Source organism: Rhinoraja longicauda, chromosome 16 (genome assembly GCF_053455715.1).
Source record: "Rhinoraja longicauda isolate Sanriku21f chromosome 16, sRhiLon1.1, whole genome shotgun sequence".
NCBI classification, from domain to species: Eukaryota; Metazoa; Chordata; class Chondrichthyes; order Rajiformes; family Arhynchobatidae; genus Rhinoraja; species Rhinoraja longicauda.
In genome coordinates, this window is record NC_135968.1 from 33,214,394 (window position 1) to 33,232,305 (window position 17,912).

Consider the following 17,912-nt stretch of genomic DNA (forward strand, 5'->3'; position numbering starts at 1 on the left):
AGATCAGGGATTGCCATGTTCTTTGTTTCACTGATACATGGCTCGCTCCTGACTCACCTGACCCTGCTACACAAGCTGAGGGTTTCTCTATTTATCATATGGACCGTACAGTTCCTCAGGCTAAGGGTGGTGGCATCTGTTTTATGATCAACGCATTGTGATGCACTGATGTGAAGGAGTTGGCTCAACCCTGCTACCTTGACCCGGAATGCCTATTTTTTCTAGAGAGGATTCACCTCCACCACTGCATTGGTTCCACATACTACCCCAAGCCAACGTTGGGTGAATTATATTTAGTCGTCAACTCTTTCAATGCAGCGAAACCTGATGACCTATTCATCATTGCTGGTGATCACAATCAAAACAACTTCATAAATGCACTTCCCAAATCTCATCTGCATGGTATTTTACGAGGATGTTGACAGGACTCGTGGGCCTGAGATATAGGGAGAGGTTGAGCAGGCTAGGACATTTTTCCTTGGAGCACAGGAGGATGGGGGAATCTTACAGAGGTGTATAAGATGTATAAGATCAAGAGGGGGAATAGGGTAAATGCTATGGGTATGTCTTTTACCAAGAGCAGGGGAATCAAAATCCAAAGGACATAGGTTCAAGGTAAGTGGGGGGGGGGGGGATTTAATAGAAACCTGACGGGCAACTGTTTTTTATACAAAAGCTGGTGGGTATATGTAATGAGCTGCTAGAGGAGGTTGTTGAGGTAGGTACTATCACAATGTTTAAAAGACATTTGGACAGGTACATGGATAGGATAGATGTAGAAGGATATTGGCAAATGCAGGCAGGTGGGACGAGTATAGATGGGGCATGTTGGTTGGCATGAGCAAGTTAGGCTGAAGGGCCTGTTTCCATGCTGTATGTCTGCGACTTTATGTCTTCTGCCCCACGTGGAGTGTTAACATTCTAGATCACTGCTATGCTACTTTCAAGGATGCAGATCGTTCCATCCCTTGATTTCATTTTTGACAGTCTGATCATCTGTCAGTCCTGCTCCAGCCAGCTTACAGACAGGGACTGAAGTGCAAGGCACCACTGAAAAGAGGAAGCCAAGGGTCTACTTCAGGACTACCTTGAATCGGATGATAGGAACATGTTCAGGATCACGTCATCAAGCCTGACAGAGTATACCTCAGTCATTACCGGTTTCATCAAGAAATGTGTTGAAGACAATTAGAGGTTAACCTAACCAAAAACCATGGATGAACAGGGAGATTCACTCAAGATCTGAGGCTCTCTAGATGGATGATCCTGTAATGTACAAGGAGGCCAAGTATAATCGCTGTAGGGATTTCAGCAATGCCAGGAGATGTTTCAAAACAAGCTGGAGGCTCAATTTAATCAACTGGATGCCTGACAACTGCAGGAGGGTCTGAATACCTTCACGTCAAAGTCAGGAATGAACTTTGGCAATGACGCATCACTACTGGATGGGCTTCTATGCCTTTTTTGAACAAGCAAGCAAAAAAAGATGACTTTAGAAACTGACCAATCGTATGTTTTAAGCCAGAATTATAACTGGTTTAAGTTTATGCAATGCCGCGTAAAAACAATTTTTTTTAAATGCAACTAATCAGTTTCGTTTTGAGATACAGCACGGAAATAGGCATTTCGGACCACTGAGTCTGCACCGACCAGCGATCCCCGCACATTAGCACTATCCTACACACACGAGGGACAATTTACAATTTTAAGAAGCCAATTAACCTACAAATCTGTGCATCTTTGGAGTGTGGGAGTAAACCAGGGCTCGGAGGAAACCCACGCAGGTCATGGGGAGAACATACAAACTCCGTCCAGGCAGCACCTGTAGTCAGGATCAAACCCGGGACACTGGCACCGTAAGGCAGCAACTCTACCGCTGCGCTACCATGCCACCCAGGTGTCTAGTTCTCAGGCAATTGATCATATTTGGAGCCTGTGTGCATTTGAGAATATGGCCTCATTCCCACATTTTCCTGAATCCAGCTGCAATGCCAAAAGCACCGTCTATGTGAATTGTTTCAGAGGAGAAATAAAAACCAATCCAAGGATCTGCACCACCTGACTTTTAAAAAAAACACTTAGCGATTTGTGAATTAATCAGCGTTCCTAAAATATTCTAGCACCTACGTTCTATCTGAAAGATGCAAAGAATATTGTTTGTGAAGAATTCCAGAATACACAGTTTGTCTTGACTACTAAAGATAGACACAAAAAGCTGGAGTAACTCAGCGGGTCAGATAGCATCTCTGGAGAGAAGGAATATGTGACAATTCAGATCGAGACCCTTCTTCAGACTGCTGTTCGGCTTCAATCTTATCTCTGCCACGTAATCAGGCTCAGCAAAAGGCCTGCCAATGAATCAACTCCATGCTCTTAGTTTGGGTTAGATGAGGAGGACAGGGAGTCAAAACAGGGGAAAGGGAACAAAATGTGCTTTAACAAAACAAATATTAAGTGCAGACAAATTACATTTTGACAGCTGGTTTTATTTAGAATTGGCAATCTGGTAAAATATTAGTTGCAATAGAATTAAGCCTTTCATACATAAACTGATTGAACTTTTATCAGATGTCCCGCTGGTAAGCCGAAAATCGAAACTGTATTGAATAAAAGATTGTTCAAACACCCCATTTCCATTAATCAGGTGCTCATTAATTAACTGCAACCATACGATGACAACCACATAATAAGTATTTGAGAGAGAGGTTCAATTTTTGGGGGACACAGATAATCAGCTTAATACAGCATAAAAATATCTCACCAATAACCATATTGCTGCTAATTTGTTGTTCACCAGATGAGTTGGCAATCTGACTCTGAATCTGATGTGCTGCCAGATCAAACAAATCCAGGTAATCTTCAATTAGATAACGGCCATGGAACCCATTCCAGGGCTGAATGATCCCTGTAAACAAGAGTAGGCTTCAATACAGGAATTAGAACTGTTTTTTAATTCAACTTCTGTACTTATTGAATTGCATCTCCACTCTATTAATATCAAGCGATAGTTCAAGATTATCCAATGAAAATGCTGTCAAGTATTTCAAACTGATTTTTAGTGTTGAGAAGACACAAAATGCTGGAGTAACTCAGCGGGTCAGACAGCGTCTCTGGAGAAAAGGAATTGGTGAACTTTTGGGTCGAGACCCTTCTTCAGGCTCTGCTTTTTAGTGGTTTTCAGGCTTTTAGACTTCAGGCTTTTAGGGTTGTCGGGATAATCTGATGTCACTGGGACTGCACTTTTTCCAAGTGTAGATGTTGCTCTTGCTTGATCTTTCAACAGTACATTGGAATAAAATAACTAAGAATTCCTTAGGCTCTAACTTGGAAACATATGTTATTTATAGCAGAGTTTGTGGTTTCAAACCTGCCTCAATAAATGTGGAACTAGAATAGCGCAGCAGGGTAACATGGATGAGCACCAAAAAGCTGTCAATTGGTCAAAAACATAAAATGATTCACGAGAGCAAGTGTTGATATTGTCATATGTCTCAGACAGCACTATGCTGTCTATGATTTGGCCGTTTATGATGTCTCAGTAAACATAGTACTCTGTAAACAATATAATAAACGGAACAAAAAGTCTCTGTCTGTCATCTATATAACACACACACATAAAAACAAACAAACTAAAATAATGCAGAAACAGAACCAATGTCCCCATGCCTATGGAGTTCAGAGCTTATTTCTTGGATGTAGCTTGATAGCTGTAGGAAAAAAGCTGTTGCTGAAATGTTCACGAATGTTCATTAGGTTTAGAAAATTATGAGAGGCATAGAGAGGGTAGACAGTCAGAACATTTTTCCCATGGGTGGAAATGTCAAGGATCAGAGGGCATAGGTTTAAGGTGAGAGGGCCAAAGTTTAAAGGAGATGTGAGGAACAAGAGTTTTATAAAGTGGGTGGTCGGTGAATGTCAGGGATGGGGGTAGGGGGAGATATTATAGTGGCGTTTAGGAGGTTTTTAGATAGGCTCATGGATATGTAGGGGAATGGAGGGATGTAGATCATGTGCAGGCAGGGGAGATTAGTTTAACTTGACATTATGTTCGAAATGGGCATTGTGGGCCAAGGGGCCTGTTCCTGTTCTATGGTAGAGGATGTATGATAACCAGTGCTCTTACCTATCCGCCACTTTCTAATTTGTGAATCATTTTAAAGTTCGACATGCCACAGACCACCTTGTTTAAGCAGAAGTCACCATCCTTCATTATCATTAGGCCATGAAATTGGAACACAGATATCACTGCTTAAAAAGACCAACACCAACATCTCAGGAAACTAGATGGACAATAAAAGTACCTTTTCCAGCTTTGCTCATATCAGGAGATCAAATAAATAAATTGCTAGTTCAAGAATTGAAAATTATAATCATTTTCTGCAAGCACAGCCCACAAATCTGTCCCGATTTAAACATAACTTCCAGGTGCCAACTGTCGGAAGGAAGCATTAAAGAAGATTTCTACTCATTCTCCACTCCTCTCTGCCCTCTCCTGCTTTGTATGCCCATGTGAGGCAAGCAAGCCTAAAAGAACATGCAAACATATCAAGTAGGGGCAGAAGGCGGCAACTTAAACTCTCTTGCCTACTTTGCCATTCAAGAAGAACAAGACTTATCTGACTGCAACCTCCAATCAGCATTCCAGTCTACACTAGTAACCTTTCACCTCCTTGCTCACCAAGAATCTATTGAATTTTGGTGCTCCAAAGATTCACAAGGCTCTGAAAGAAAAACATCTCACCTCATCTCTGCCTTGCATTTAGGTTCATTAGTGTCATGTCAGATCATATATTCTACATAAGTGCAACCAAGTGAAACTCAAGTATAATAAGTAAAGCAAAGGGAAAGATACAGAGTGCGGAATAAAGTTCTCAGCATTGTAGCACAACAGTTCCATTCACAAATTCCAATGTCTGTAATGGGGTAGCAGCAAAGATACTAGAGGGACAAGATGGACCACTCCGTTGAAATCGCCTATACTGAAGTGTAGTACACAAAGGAGTGTAATGTCCACCATTTTAGTAGGCAAAACCCACCGTTCGCTATGCCTCTCGCAGTGTAATCAGTGTTTTGGGGGAATCAGTGTAATGTGTGATGATACCATTAAACTGCAGAATATATCTTATCTATCAATTCACAGATATTTGTTCTTTTTCTTTTTAAATGTTTCTGCAAATTTCTGCCTACTAAAATGGCGCCATGACATACTACGGTTTTTAGGGTCGAGTGGTCTATCATATCATATCATATCATATCATATCATATATCTACAGCCGGAAACAGGCCTTTTCGGCCCTCCAAGTCCGTGCCGCCCAGTGATCCCCGTACATTAACACTATCCTACACCCACTAGGGACAATTTTTACATTTACCCAGCCAATTAACCTACATACCTGTACGTCTTTGGAGTGTGGGAGGAAACCGAAGATCTCGGAGAAAACCCACGCAGGTCACGGGGAGAACGTACAAACTCCTTACAGTGCAGCACCCGTAGTCAGGATCGAACCTGTGTCTCCGGCGCTGCTATCTTGCTCCTCTAGTATCTTTAGGTAGCAGTGAATCAGACAGTACCCTAGCTTATGGAAGGACCATTCAGAAGTGAACCTTCCATCAGATAGAGGGGAAGAAGCTGTTCCTAAACTATTTATTTTTAAATTATTTCTCTAGTTGTAGAGTCAGAGTCATACCACATGGAAACAGGCCCTTCGGCCCAAGTGGTCCATGCCGATTAAGATGCCCTATCAAAGCTAGATCCATATGTCTGCATTTGGCCCATATCCCTCCAAACTTTATCTATCCATGTACCTGTCCAAGTGTCTTTTAACTGCTATTATAATACCTGCATCAATTACCTCCTTTGGCAGCTTGTTTCATATACCCACCACCCTCTGAGTGAAAAAGTTGCCCTTCGGGTTTGTATTAAATCTTGCCAGTCTCAACTTAAACGTATGTCCTCTTGTTTTTGATTCCCCTAGCCTGGGTAAAAATCTCTGTGCATTTACCCAACCTATTCCCCTCATAATTTTATATAAAAAAAAGATTTTATATGCTCTAAAATCTCTCACAAGATGAACCATTCTCTCCACAGCTATCCTGAAATAATACCTCAAAATAATACTTGTTTCACTCAAGTCATCTGATCTTGATTAAAACACCAACATTTCCTCGTTCAGATCAACAAAATCCATGTACTACAGATTGGAATATTCAGATGACAAAGTTACAAGGCCTCACTCTGACAATGGAGGAGGCCAAGGATAGAAAGGACTGTGTGGGAATGGGAAGGGGAATTAGAATATTTAGCAACCGGGAGATCAGGTAGGTTCAGGCGGCCTGAGCGTATGTAAACATGAGTTAGGCTGATCTATCCGTGGCCTCACCTCCTCATGCTCAGATCCTTGCTGCTCTCTATCTCCCCCCCCCCCCCCCCCCCAACCTTTCAAATATTTATATTCTTCCATTCCACACTTCTAGTGAGGTAGCTAGAGAGAATCTCTATCACAAAAGATTACATTTCAGAGAAGCTAAATTAAATTTAGAACACAAATATATCCAAAACATTACAGTTAAATATGTAATAATAATATATTCCTTTATTCGTCCCACACCGGGGAAATTTACGTGTGAATGAACAGAGCATATTGCTGAATTTATCCACCAGACCGAGAAACCATATTATGAGAATCGGATAATATCCGAACGGAATTGCTGTCAATTCAAAACCACAATGGTGTGTCTAAACTTGTCTGCCAAACATTAAAGCCCTTCTGGTCTCTCAGGAATTAGGGCACACATCCAAATCTGGCTCAACCATAAAACGTCAATAATAATAATCATCATTCTTCCAGCTAAATGTACAATATGCTATTGTATTCAATTTTCAAGAGTTCAACAGGAGAACCAGAAAAAAAAACCCCGTTCTTTCAACATAATCAAAAGCGGGAAACATTCTCTGAAGCAATCTCAATCTGTCAGAATGACTTGATACATGATACTCAATGGCAAGCCATAACATCAAGTGATGCCATGAAGGTGTAACTCCAGACTACCTCTGCTGCAACGATTACATTCAAGATAGAGTGAAAATGCAGTCCTTCACCATAGAATGCATCAGTGCTGTCAATATAACCTCGAAAAGAGATGACTCAAAAACAAACTTAAATATAAAGCCATGGGACAAGAAGTCATTACCAATACACATTCTCTTTTTCGGCAGTTCTAAAGAGTCCACTCCCAGATTGAGGGTTCAGAGGTAACTATCGAGGCCAATGTGTTTGTCTGCATTGGAGAAAACAATGGCTCCTGGAATGGGTGGTGGGTAGTTCAACAGATAGTGCACTTGCCCTGCTCCTTATGTAGCATTTCTGTGTACTACAGATTCATGGGCTCGAGATTCTCAATCCTATACTGAGTACTTTGTTCCCACTCCAAAATCTCATGGGCCATATTGATCAGCCATGATTCAATGGTGGAGTAGACTCGATGGGCTGAATGGCCTAATTCTGCTCCCATGACATGAACTGTGTCCTTGATAAGTTCACCTCCAGTCTTGATCCTCAGTGGGGGGAGGCTGTGCATTTGGGGCATTGATGGTCTTAACATACTGAAGAACCCATACAGGTCAGGGATGCCCCACAGATTGCACAGTCTCCTGCATTCATTCCACCCTATATCTATTCTCTACATTACATTTCATATTGGAACTGTGTCTTCAGGTGTCTAAAGGAGAGTTATTTTCCCTTGAGGAAAAGTGAAGCTTCTAATCCAGGGACACCTTACATTTGTGGTTATTTTTGCTCCTTGAGCTGTTGGTCATCAGCATTAAACCATTCCTGAATCTTCGTGGTCAAGAAGCCACGACATTTTCACCCTTGTCAATTATGGTGGACTTCCAAGTAGTGCAGGGCCACAAGATTGTCCTGGATTTCAGGGTGGAGGCCATTGAGCACGCATTCCAAAGGTGTGTTCCACTTTCCCTGCATTTTCTCTCTCCCCGAGCAGCCCATTCTGCTCCTTGGCGACCATGGAGAATGTTCCTTCAAGATTCGAACAGACTTCTAACAGGACCTATTGGGTCCCTGTTGTCTTCTCCATTGTTCACTAGTAACACATCTGATCTTTTACCTCAGCGTGACTTTATAGCATCAGTCCTACATCTTTCTATCTTCTTAATATCTAAGAATTGATCGATATTACTTAAATGTACTCAGGGAACTAAGCTCCTGGGTAAAGAATCACAAAAATGCTCACCTGTCTTGAATGGCTAACTTATTTTCAGACTATGACCCCTGGTTCTGGTTCAAACCAGGAAAGACATGATCATCTGCTCAACCTCTTACTTGTATGATAAACCAACATGTCAGGTATCAATGTAATAATATGGTAGCTGTGATCTCTGCAGGCAGCTGATGGCAGAAATCGGGGAGGTAAAGTTTTTACACTTGAATCAGGGTGGCAATCAGGTTAAAGGATTTTTGATGAGGACTTTTAGCAATTTCCAGAATACTGCAGGTTGCCCAATTGGCTGCGAGCTTGACAAGCAGTACCTGTGATGTATCAACAAATTAAGTCAACATTTTCCTTTGTAGATTTTACAATCAATATTAGCGTCATGAATATTTGAAAAGGAATATTGAAAAGGTTTATTCATTGTATTTGCAAAACCTTCCATTTGTAATTTTGTTTTAAAACTTCTTTTGCTCTGTTCTATCATTTTTGGAAGATTTAGAGATACAGCATAGGAACAGGCCCTTTTGAGTCTATGTTGAGTCCAGGCCGACTATGGATAACTGGGGATGCTTCCCTGGGACATTTTGGTGTTTAACTAAACCTAAAGAGCTCTGCTTCATTTTAAACATTCCCCAGTTGGGAAATGTACAATCAAAACACAAACTTACATATAGAATTTCAACAGATGGTTTGCTTCTTGTCCTCTCTTTACAAAGGGGCTTTCTCCTTCTAATCTCCGACAATTCACAAATAATTCCAGTGCCCAGTCTCAAAGCAATGCTACCCTCTTCACATTTTTCACCTAGGTCACCAAATTGTTCTTTGTCTTGCTTTGGCAGCAAGACAAAGGACAATTTGGTGACCTTTCATCTCGGCTCTTGAACTGAATCCAATCCATCTTTCTCTCACACGTTCAAACCAAGATTACTTTTCTCTTCAATTGAGGACTTCACCCCTCCCATCCTTAGTAGACCCAGCTGTCCACTTCAGCCCCCGGAATCAATGTCAATCCACAGTTCCAACCTCTTGCACATTTATGTGTGAACCACTGTACTGTGGGAAGCTTCTACAGAACAATAAACCCCAATTTGAAACAATTGGAATTTTGTTAAACAACAAGTTTTCTTTTCCCAAAACTGGGGCCCCTCAATATTTTCCATAACTTTGATGGAATTGCTACGAAAATCACAGGATGTTGCAAGATTAAGGGAGTCCGTCAGGAGTTACCTAAGTTGCTATAAATATCTTGCAAATTAACCGAGCTTAGAAATCAGGAGACAAATATTTCCGGGTGCTTGTCTGTACGGATTTGTTCATAGGTCTTCTCCGGGATCTCCGGTTTCCTCCCACACTCCAAAGACGTATAGATTTGTAGGTTATTTGGCTTGGTATAATTGTAAATTGTCCCTAGTGCGTGTAGGTTAGTGTTAGTGTGCGGGGATCGCTGGTCGATGCAGACTGGATGGGCCAAAGGGCCTGTTTCCGCACTGTATCTCTAAACTAAATTAAAAGATGGGACATGGCACTGTTCCCATTTTACATTTCAAGCACAACAGTTCATTTTAATGGTTAACATCGTGTGGTCGCGCCAGTGAATGCAAGTTAAATATAGCTACACCGGTTTCACAATCTGCATTCCATCTTACTGCTGAACCTGAATACGGGGAATGAAGCAACATATTCCTTTCGCCCTCTCAAGCGTTAAATTATAACCAGAATTTATTTATTTATAGGGATTAAAATTTTACAAACTCAACGCCAGAAAATTAACCAAATACTCGTGACCATCATTAATGTCCTTTCAGCAAAGAAAACAAGATATCTGAATGCCATTGCTGTAGTAACTGTGGGAGTGACAGGGAAATCTTGCGAGTCCCTGCAGATGATTAAATTACCCAAATTAGAGACCATGAAATGGAACATCCCACAACTTGTGCACTCGTACTTAAAATGTAAATATAGAATAATGAATGGGTTGTGATCTGTAATAAAGCAAAATACAAAATGCTTGGATCATGCCAAGCTGTGCAAATGTTCACAAAGGATGCACACAATATATTTTTTTCCTTCACACCCATAACCTTTCCACACCTCAGCCCCCTTTTTTTTTCCAGACCTTCAAATGGCCAACACACCGACAGTGCAGTTTTGTTTTTTGAGTTTCCCATTATGTACAAAGTGTTTTGGTGAAACCTTGGTTTGGCCTGCCCATTCTGAGATGGAAATTAACATATTGTGGAGTCACATGCTGGTGTTTAAAAATGGATCATTCCTTCTGAAAGTTGTGGAGTCTTGGACAACTCTTTAAAAAGAGATGTGTTTCTATACTGCATAAACCACTACATTTATGCCAAATGTAAAATCTGCTTTGAACCTTTGAATTCAAAAGTTGGTAACTTAGTGATTTAATTAAAACAGCTGAAACTACAAAAATGACTATTTCTGTTTGTCATTAATCCACTGGCTGTTAACGCTCAATTTCTAAGGACTGAGAAGTCAGCTACTTAGTTGGTTATAACAAGCAATAAGTACTTAAAATCTTTCAAAATGTATATTTTAGTGCACGCGTGATTGGCTTAATTCTGGAGCCTTCCTCGAAGGCCTGAAAATAAGTACAGTTACTGAATACTCCCAATGGTGATAATACCTGCATAAAGACTTTAAAATCAACTTCAAATATCACAGAACGTGCAGAGCAAAATGCAAATTCTGCTCAAAATTCCCTAATCTTCTGCAGCAACCGTCAAATAGAAATGCCAGATCTTTATTTTTATAAGCCATAGTTTTGAATTGTTTTCATGTGGAATCATATTTTTCACAGCTACCTTCTACAATCCACTTATATTTTTAAAGATCACCATCGATATTTCTTTTCAGAGAAGGAAAAGCCTGCCTTTTGAACAGTTCCCAGCAGTTGTAATCTCCCCGTCTCAGAGCCACTGATATTTGTTTTCGTCCTTTTATCCTGTCCTTACATTCCCATCATAATATTGAGACTAGAATTGTGCACAGGATTCCAAGAACAGCCTGGCAACGTTCAAAACAAATCTTGCCCAATTTTAAAACTTTTGAATTATATACCATGAGAAATACATCTCAGTGATTTGTTGGTGGTGCTTGCTCTAATGCTAAACTGCAGTGCTATTTTTAATGGTTTGGCCATCTCTCTCTCTACACTTTCCATTATTTGCTGGGTGAAGGTGATGTTTCCCACTTATATACTTATGGAAGAATTGTTAACATTTGCCTTCATGCTAAAATTCATTAGCACTTTTATGTAAGTTTTCTAGGACAACCATTTTGAACTGAGATGAGGAAAAACCTTTTCAGTCAGAGAGTTGTGAATCTGTGGAATTCTCTGCCTCAGAAGGCAGTGGAGGCCAATTCTCTGAATGCATTCAAGAGAGAGCTGGATAGAGCTCTTAAGGATAGTGGAGTCAGGGGGTATGGGGAGAAGGCAGGAACGGGGTACTGATTGAGAATGATCAGCCATGATCACATTGAATGGCGGTGCTGGCTCGAAGGGCCAAATGGCCTCCTCCTGCACCTATTGTCTATAACATCTTGTATATACTTTTCTGCCACACTGCAAGTAATTTTACAATGTCTTTTTAGTCAATTTAACTATTTAATAATGGCTTTTCCACATGCAATGTCTATTCTTAACATTGGACGTTAAGTCCCATTTTTCATCACTCATCTGTAGGGACAGTTCCGATCGCACCTTGACGCATTCCCCTTTATTAGAATTTTTATGCTTATTATTAGACTAATTTTTCTTTCATTCACAAAAGGAAGGAGGAATAGTAATACTTTATTGTCACATGTGTCTCGGCACAGTGAGATTCTTTGCTGGCATACACAATGTTTACAAATAGTAGCCACCTAAGGCGCTGACAAAGTTACAAAGCACGCCGGCTCCCCCTTTTGTCCCTCCCCCCGCAACAGTTCCCCCACGCCGGGTTCCCATTGTCCTTTGTTCCCCCCCCCCCATTGTCCATTGCTCTCCCCCCTCCTCCCTCACGACGATCTCCCCACCCCGGGTCCTCCATTAGTTTAAATGGGAATGCTGGCTTTGCAGTGCAACTTCTTAACTTTGCCAAGGAAGTAAGCAACAATTTTACCACTTACCGAACCTTTTTCTTGTCCACCAGTGAGGTTCTTTGACTATGGAAAAGCTCACTTCAGGATGCAGTCTAAGTCTGTTGTATAGATCAGTAGTCCCGCACTTTGGCTGTCCTATTATGTAGAAATAGGGAAGACAGCGGAGCCGATAATGTTCACCGCCGTGGTGTTGCAAATGTTTCCAAATTACCTTTCGCAGGCGATCAAATGTAATCTGAAAATGCTTTGTGTGTAAAAAATATGCATTATTCTTGTAAGGGTCCGTGGATGCAGTCTCCGTATATCTTGTGTACCAACAATGATTCTTTACATTTTGAAGGAAATTTGTTGGAATGACTGAAAATATCTGTAACATGAACATAGCAAAATATTGAAGCAAGTCAATACTTTAGCATTCACTTTAAAACATATTGACCACACACTGCAAAATAGTTAACCACACAATTTTATTTTCAGGGTGGTTGCACTGATCTTGTGAGATAATGTCTGAAAGCACAGATGGGTTATTTTCAACCCGTGAAAAATATTTGTCAGAAAAATATTAGATAATAGTCATTACTGGGTCAGTATGATCGTTGCACCATTAAACAAATTATGAAGAACCTAATGTTGTTCTTTCAGTCTACTTTTAAAACTTGTATTTTAAAAGTTCATGTCTACGGGACTGAATAAGCAGGGGACACATGCAATTTTTTTTTTAGCATAATCCTGCAAAGTGAAATTAAATGCCATTTTTTTTTCTTCAACCAATAGCACCGGGACAGATGCACTACTCGAGAAATTCTAAAAACAAAATGTCTACAAACCTATTTATCATCAAAGAACAAGCTACTCAAGTTTATCAAACTCCACCCTCAAACTCTACCACATTCTGACTCCAGCTGCAAATAAACACACAAAAGGACCATTTTGACCTTTGAATAGGGAATAACAAAATACACAACCTGTTTCTATCTCTCATGAATTGAATTCCCATGATTTTCTTTAAATGGAAGAGATATTAAAGATTCTCCTTGTTTTAATTTGCATTGTACTGTTGGAGAGAGAGAACAGGCAGGTGTGCTGATTTGAGGGCCCAATATAATAATAATAATAATAATGCATTACATTTATATAGCGCTTTTCATACACTCAAAGACGCTTTACAGGGATTTCTAGAACATAGAGAAGTGAATAAATAGATAAATAAGTAAACGAACAGAAAAAGGAGACAGAAGGTGGGGTGACCTTCAGTGGTTGAAGGCAGTGCTGAACAGGTGAGACTTCAGTGATGTTTTGAATGTGGTGAGTGAGGAGGAGTCTCTGACGGTTTGGGGTAGTGAGTTCCATAGGGTGGGAGCAGTGATGGAGAAAGCCCTGTCCCCCCAGGATCTGAGTTTGGTCCGGATGGGGGGGGGGGACAGGAGATTGGCAGCAGCAGAGCGGAGGGTGCAGGTGGGAGTGTGCCTGTGGAGGAGGTCGGTCAGGTAGGATGGGGCCAGGTTGTGGAGGGCTTTGTAGGTCATGAGGAGGATTTTGTACTGGATTCTCTGGGGGATGGGGAGCCAGTGGAGTTTGTAAAGGACGGGGGTGATATGGTCATGGATCGGGGAGTGGGTGAGTAGACGGGCAGCGGAGTTTTGAATGTATTGAAGTTTACTGATGATTTTTGAGGGTGAGCCATAGAGGAGGCTGTTGCAGTAGTCCAGACGGGAGGTGATGAAGGCGTGGATGAGGGTTTCTGCAGCTGTGGAGGAGAGGGATGGACGGAGACGGGCAATGTTTTTGAGGTGGAATTGTATATGTCAACAATACCCAAATTGAAAGATACAGCATCGAAAAAAAACCTTCAGACCACCGTCCACGCTGACCATCGATCACCCTTTCACACTATTTCCATGTAATACCTCTTTCTACACACTCGGGGGCAATTTACAGAGGCTAATTAACCTACAGACCCACACTCGTCTGGGATGAGAGTGGAAACCAAAGCACCTGGAGGAAACCTTTGAGGTCAGAGGGAGAATATGCAAACACCACACAGACAGCACCCGAGGTCAGGATCGTAGTTGGGTCTCCAGCACTGTGAGGCAGCAGCTCTACCAGCTGTGCCACTCTGCTGCCCCCAAATTATTGAGATGAAATACAAAACTAAATTTTAGATACCCTCAGGGGCATGCCATTTGGTTTGTGCCAAAAGCAGACTGCAGCCTGACTCTGCCAGAAAACATAGTGTACACCATTTCCAAGCATCATCATGGCTTAGTGGCAGAGCTTTCATGCACAGTTTAGAATATATGTGGGTTAATACTGCCTTTCAAAACCTAACAACAGGATTTGCTTCGGTTTCCTCTCTCATCCGAATGGCCTACTCCTGCACCTATTGTCTATTGATTATAGGTTAAAAGGATTTCAAGGAAGTAGACGAAGAAGCATCCCAAGTAAGAATATGCCATTAATAAACATTGCAAAGTTAAAAAGATAATTAGTCTTGGACGTAAACAGGTTGGCTAGTTAATTTGCTGATGACACAGTGAGAAGGTGACTGGAGGAGACTCACTGTGATGGATGTTTCTTTTGTTTGGTGTTGGTTTATGATTGTATGTGTTATTGCATTTTATTGATTATTCTTATTGGTCTTATTGTTGAACTGCGGGTAATTTTTCATTTCACTGCACATTTATGTGTATGTGACAAATAAATTGACTATTGACTATTGACACCAGGTCACAGACTCTGACGAAGGCTGTCAAAGTATGCAGAAGGATATAGATCAACTAGGGAAATGGATGGAGAAATGGCACTTGGAATGTGAGTTATTGCGCTTTGGTAGGTCAATTGTGAAGGGAAAATATACAATTAATGGCATGACCCTTAACAGCATTGATGCACAGAGGGATTTTGAGGTACATGCCCATAACTGCCAGAAAATGGCAACACAAGTAGGTCGGGGCATTGAGTATAAAAGTCAGGAAGTCATTTGTAGCTTTGGGTAGGCTGCATTTGGAGCAATGCATGCAGTTCTGGTGGTCCCATTAGAGGAAGGCTATGTAGGCTTGGGAAAGGGTGCAGAGGAGGTTTACCAAAAGGATGCCTGGATTAGGGGGTATTAGCTACAGGGAGAGGTTGGACAGACTTGGATTGTTTTCCCTGGAATGCCGGATTGCGGGAAGACCCGTTAGAGGTATGTAAAATTATGAGAGGCATAGATAGGGTAGGCAATCAGAATCCTTTTCCCAGGTTGGAAATTTCAAATACTAGAGGGCAGAGCTTTTATGGTGAGTGGTACAAAGTTTAAAGAAATTGTACAGGGCAAGTTTTTTTTTTTAAACACAGAGGGTGGTAAATGCCTGGTGCCCACTGTGTGTGTGGTGTGTTGAAGCAGATGTTAGTGGCATTCAAAAGACTTTTGGATAAGCATATGGATATAGAGGGAATGGATGGATGTGCAGATAGATAAATGATGGTCTTGGCATCATGTTTGGCACAGACATTGTGGGCCGAAGGGACTGCTCTTGTGCTGTATTGTTGTCTGTTCTATCTGCCCTGCTGTTGATTGAGGGACCTTGGTGTGTGCAAAGTACTGTTGAATTGATATAACTTTGGAATAACTCTAGAGAATAATTCTTCTTCTTCTATCATATAATTAGTTCAAAAGGAGGTTTCTGAGATTTCTTTGACGGAGATGTGGAAAGTCACTAAGTGGCAGCACCAGCGATTAAGGTTCAATCCTTCCCTTGGGCGCTCTGTGGAGCTTGCACACCATGTAGTTACATAGATGTTCTGCTTTGCTTCCACATGCCAGGGACGTATTGATAGGTGAATGACTAGAGTAAATTACTTGGTCGGGGATAGAAGAATCAGAATGGAGTTGATGGGCATACAGGAAAGAATAGCTTAGTTAAGTTTAGAGATACAGCGCAGAAGTAGGCCCATTGGCCCACCAAGTCCGCACTGACCACACCAACACTATCCTACACATACTAGGGACAATTTTACACATACACCAAGCCATTTAACCTACAAATCTTTACGTCTTTGGAGTGTGGGAGGAAACCAAAGGTCTTGGAGAAAACCCACGCAGGTCACGGGGAGAATGTACAAACTCCATATAGACAGCACCCGCATTCGGGATCGAACCCGGGTCTCCGGTGCTGCAAGGCAGCAACTCTACCGCTGCGCCACCGTGCCGCCCATAGGTTGCAGGTAAATCAGTGGGGGAATGGGATTGATGAGATTGCTCAGAGGCCTAATACAGAATCGATGGGCTGAACCATAAGAAAATACGCATGTAAATATAGGAAATTAAAATCATCCTTGTGCTAAAAATAGACTTAATGTTTGCCACAATTCTTGAGTGTATCTCCTCAGTGTGAACAAATCAATTTATTGTACTACTGAAAATACTAGGAAAGAAGGACAGCCTCTTGGCAACTTTGAAATGTTTGGAACAGAAAATGTGATGACATGTTGACAAACTGTAAATATTGTAAGCAAATATAATGAGATGCTTGGTGCAGTAAATGAAGACACTGCCATGTTCTATTCCTTTAACTTATTTCATGAATAATGTATATTTTGGAAAAAATGTGTAAGAACCATGCACTGTTCCAGGGTACACAAACACCAACTTTTGCCGCTTGCAGGGGTCTGCCTATCCCCGGTGCTATGAAGCATGGGCTGAGCCATGTTGCTGTGAATGAAGTTTCCCTTCAGTTGGCTTGTGCTGCACCATCTGGGCCTTGCAGAAAAAAATGTGCAGAAAAACATCTTTGACCACAAATCAATCAGGCAGTGGTTTGCACAGAATGTCATCAAAGCCCTGTGAGAAAAGGAGAGAGTGGATTCTGTTGGATGCTTCCCCAAAGTAGAATGCTCATAACTATAGCTCTTTGACAAGCGCCAAGACCTTGCTTTGGTAGTTACAGAAGAGTCGTCCCTGTCAGAACTTCACGTACAACTAGAGTCTCAATCCCACTGTCATCTAATCCTCTGGTGGTTGCAGTGGAGATGAGATCACACCTACTTTTGATGTGCGTGATTGTCAAGAAGGTCTATTGTCTTTGTTAAGGTTCAATCCAAGCATCCGTATAACACAAGACTCTGATCTAGATGTGCTGCAACTAGGATAATGAGATAAACCAACATCGGCTGGACTTTTAATGCTTGGATATGATTCCAATTGAATGTTCTATTGAGGGATGAGCTGAAGTTGTGTGCAGATGCTGCAAAGACTCTATGGGGAAAGATCACAGTGTTTGCCTTGTCATTGAAAACTGAGCCCATGGTAATAACCTCTCAAGCACATCACTGATGGAATGTTTGTAGAAAAAACTTAGCATGTGTTTAGTATTTTGGTCTGTTCTTTGTGGACTGATGTGTGAACCAAGATGCACTTTGCACCTTTCTCATAAGTTCATAATTTATAGGAGCCGAATTAAGCCATTCCTCCTCATCTCCTTTCTAAAGGTACATCCTAGTACTCTCTAGTTCAAAGCGTATTTGGTTCTATAAAATTCAAGATACATTTTCCAATTTTGTGCATTCTTACTGAAGATTATGGCAGTGAGTGCAATTGT

At 41.3% G+C, this 17,912-nt stretch overlaps 1 protein-coding gene across 2 annotated transcripts in view; it reads right to left on the reverse strand.

Moving 5' to 3' along the window:
• Nucleotides 1-17,912, reverse strand: part of LOC144600954 (carbohydrate sulfotransferase 15-like) — a 76,777-nt gene that overhangs the window by 21,220 nt on the left and 37,645 nt on the right. For both annotated transcript variants that reach the window (XM_078412857.1, XM_078412858.1), the window contains exons 3-4: nucleotides 12,361-12,700; nucleotides 2,762-2,905 (exon numbers count right to left, since the gene is read on the reverse strand). In XM_078412857.1, the coding sequence (XP_078268983.1) occupies nucleotides 2,762-2,905; nucleotides 12,361-12,700 (484 nt within the window). The remainder of the gene's footprint in view (nucleotides 1-2,761; nucleotides 2,906-12,360; nucleotides 12,701-17,912) is intronic.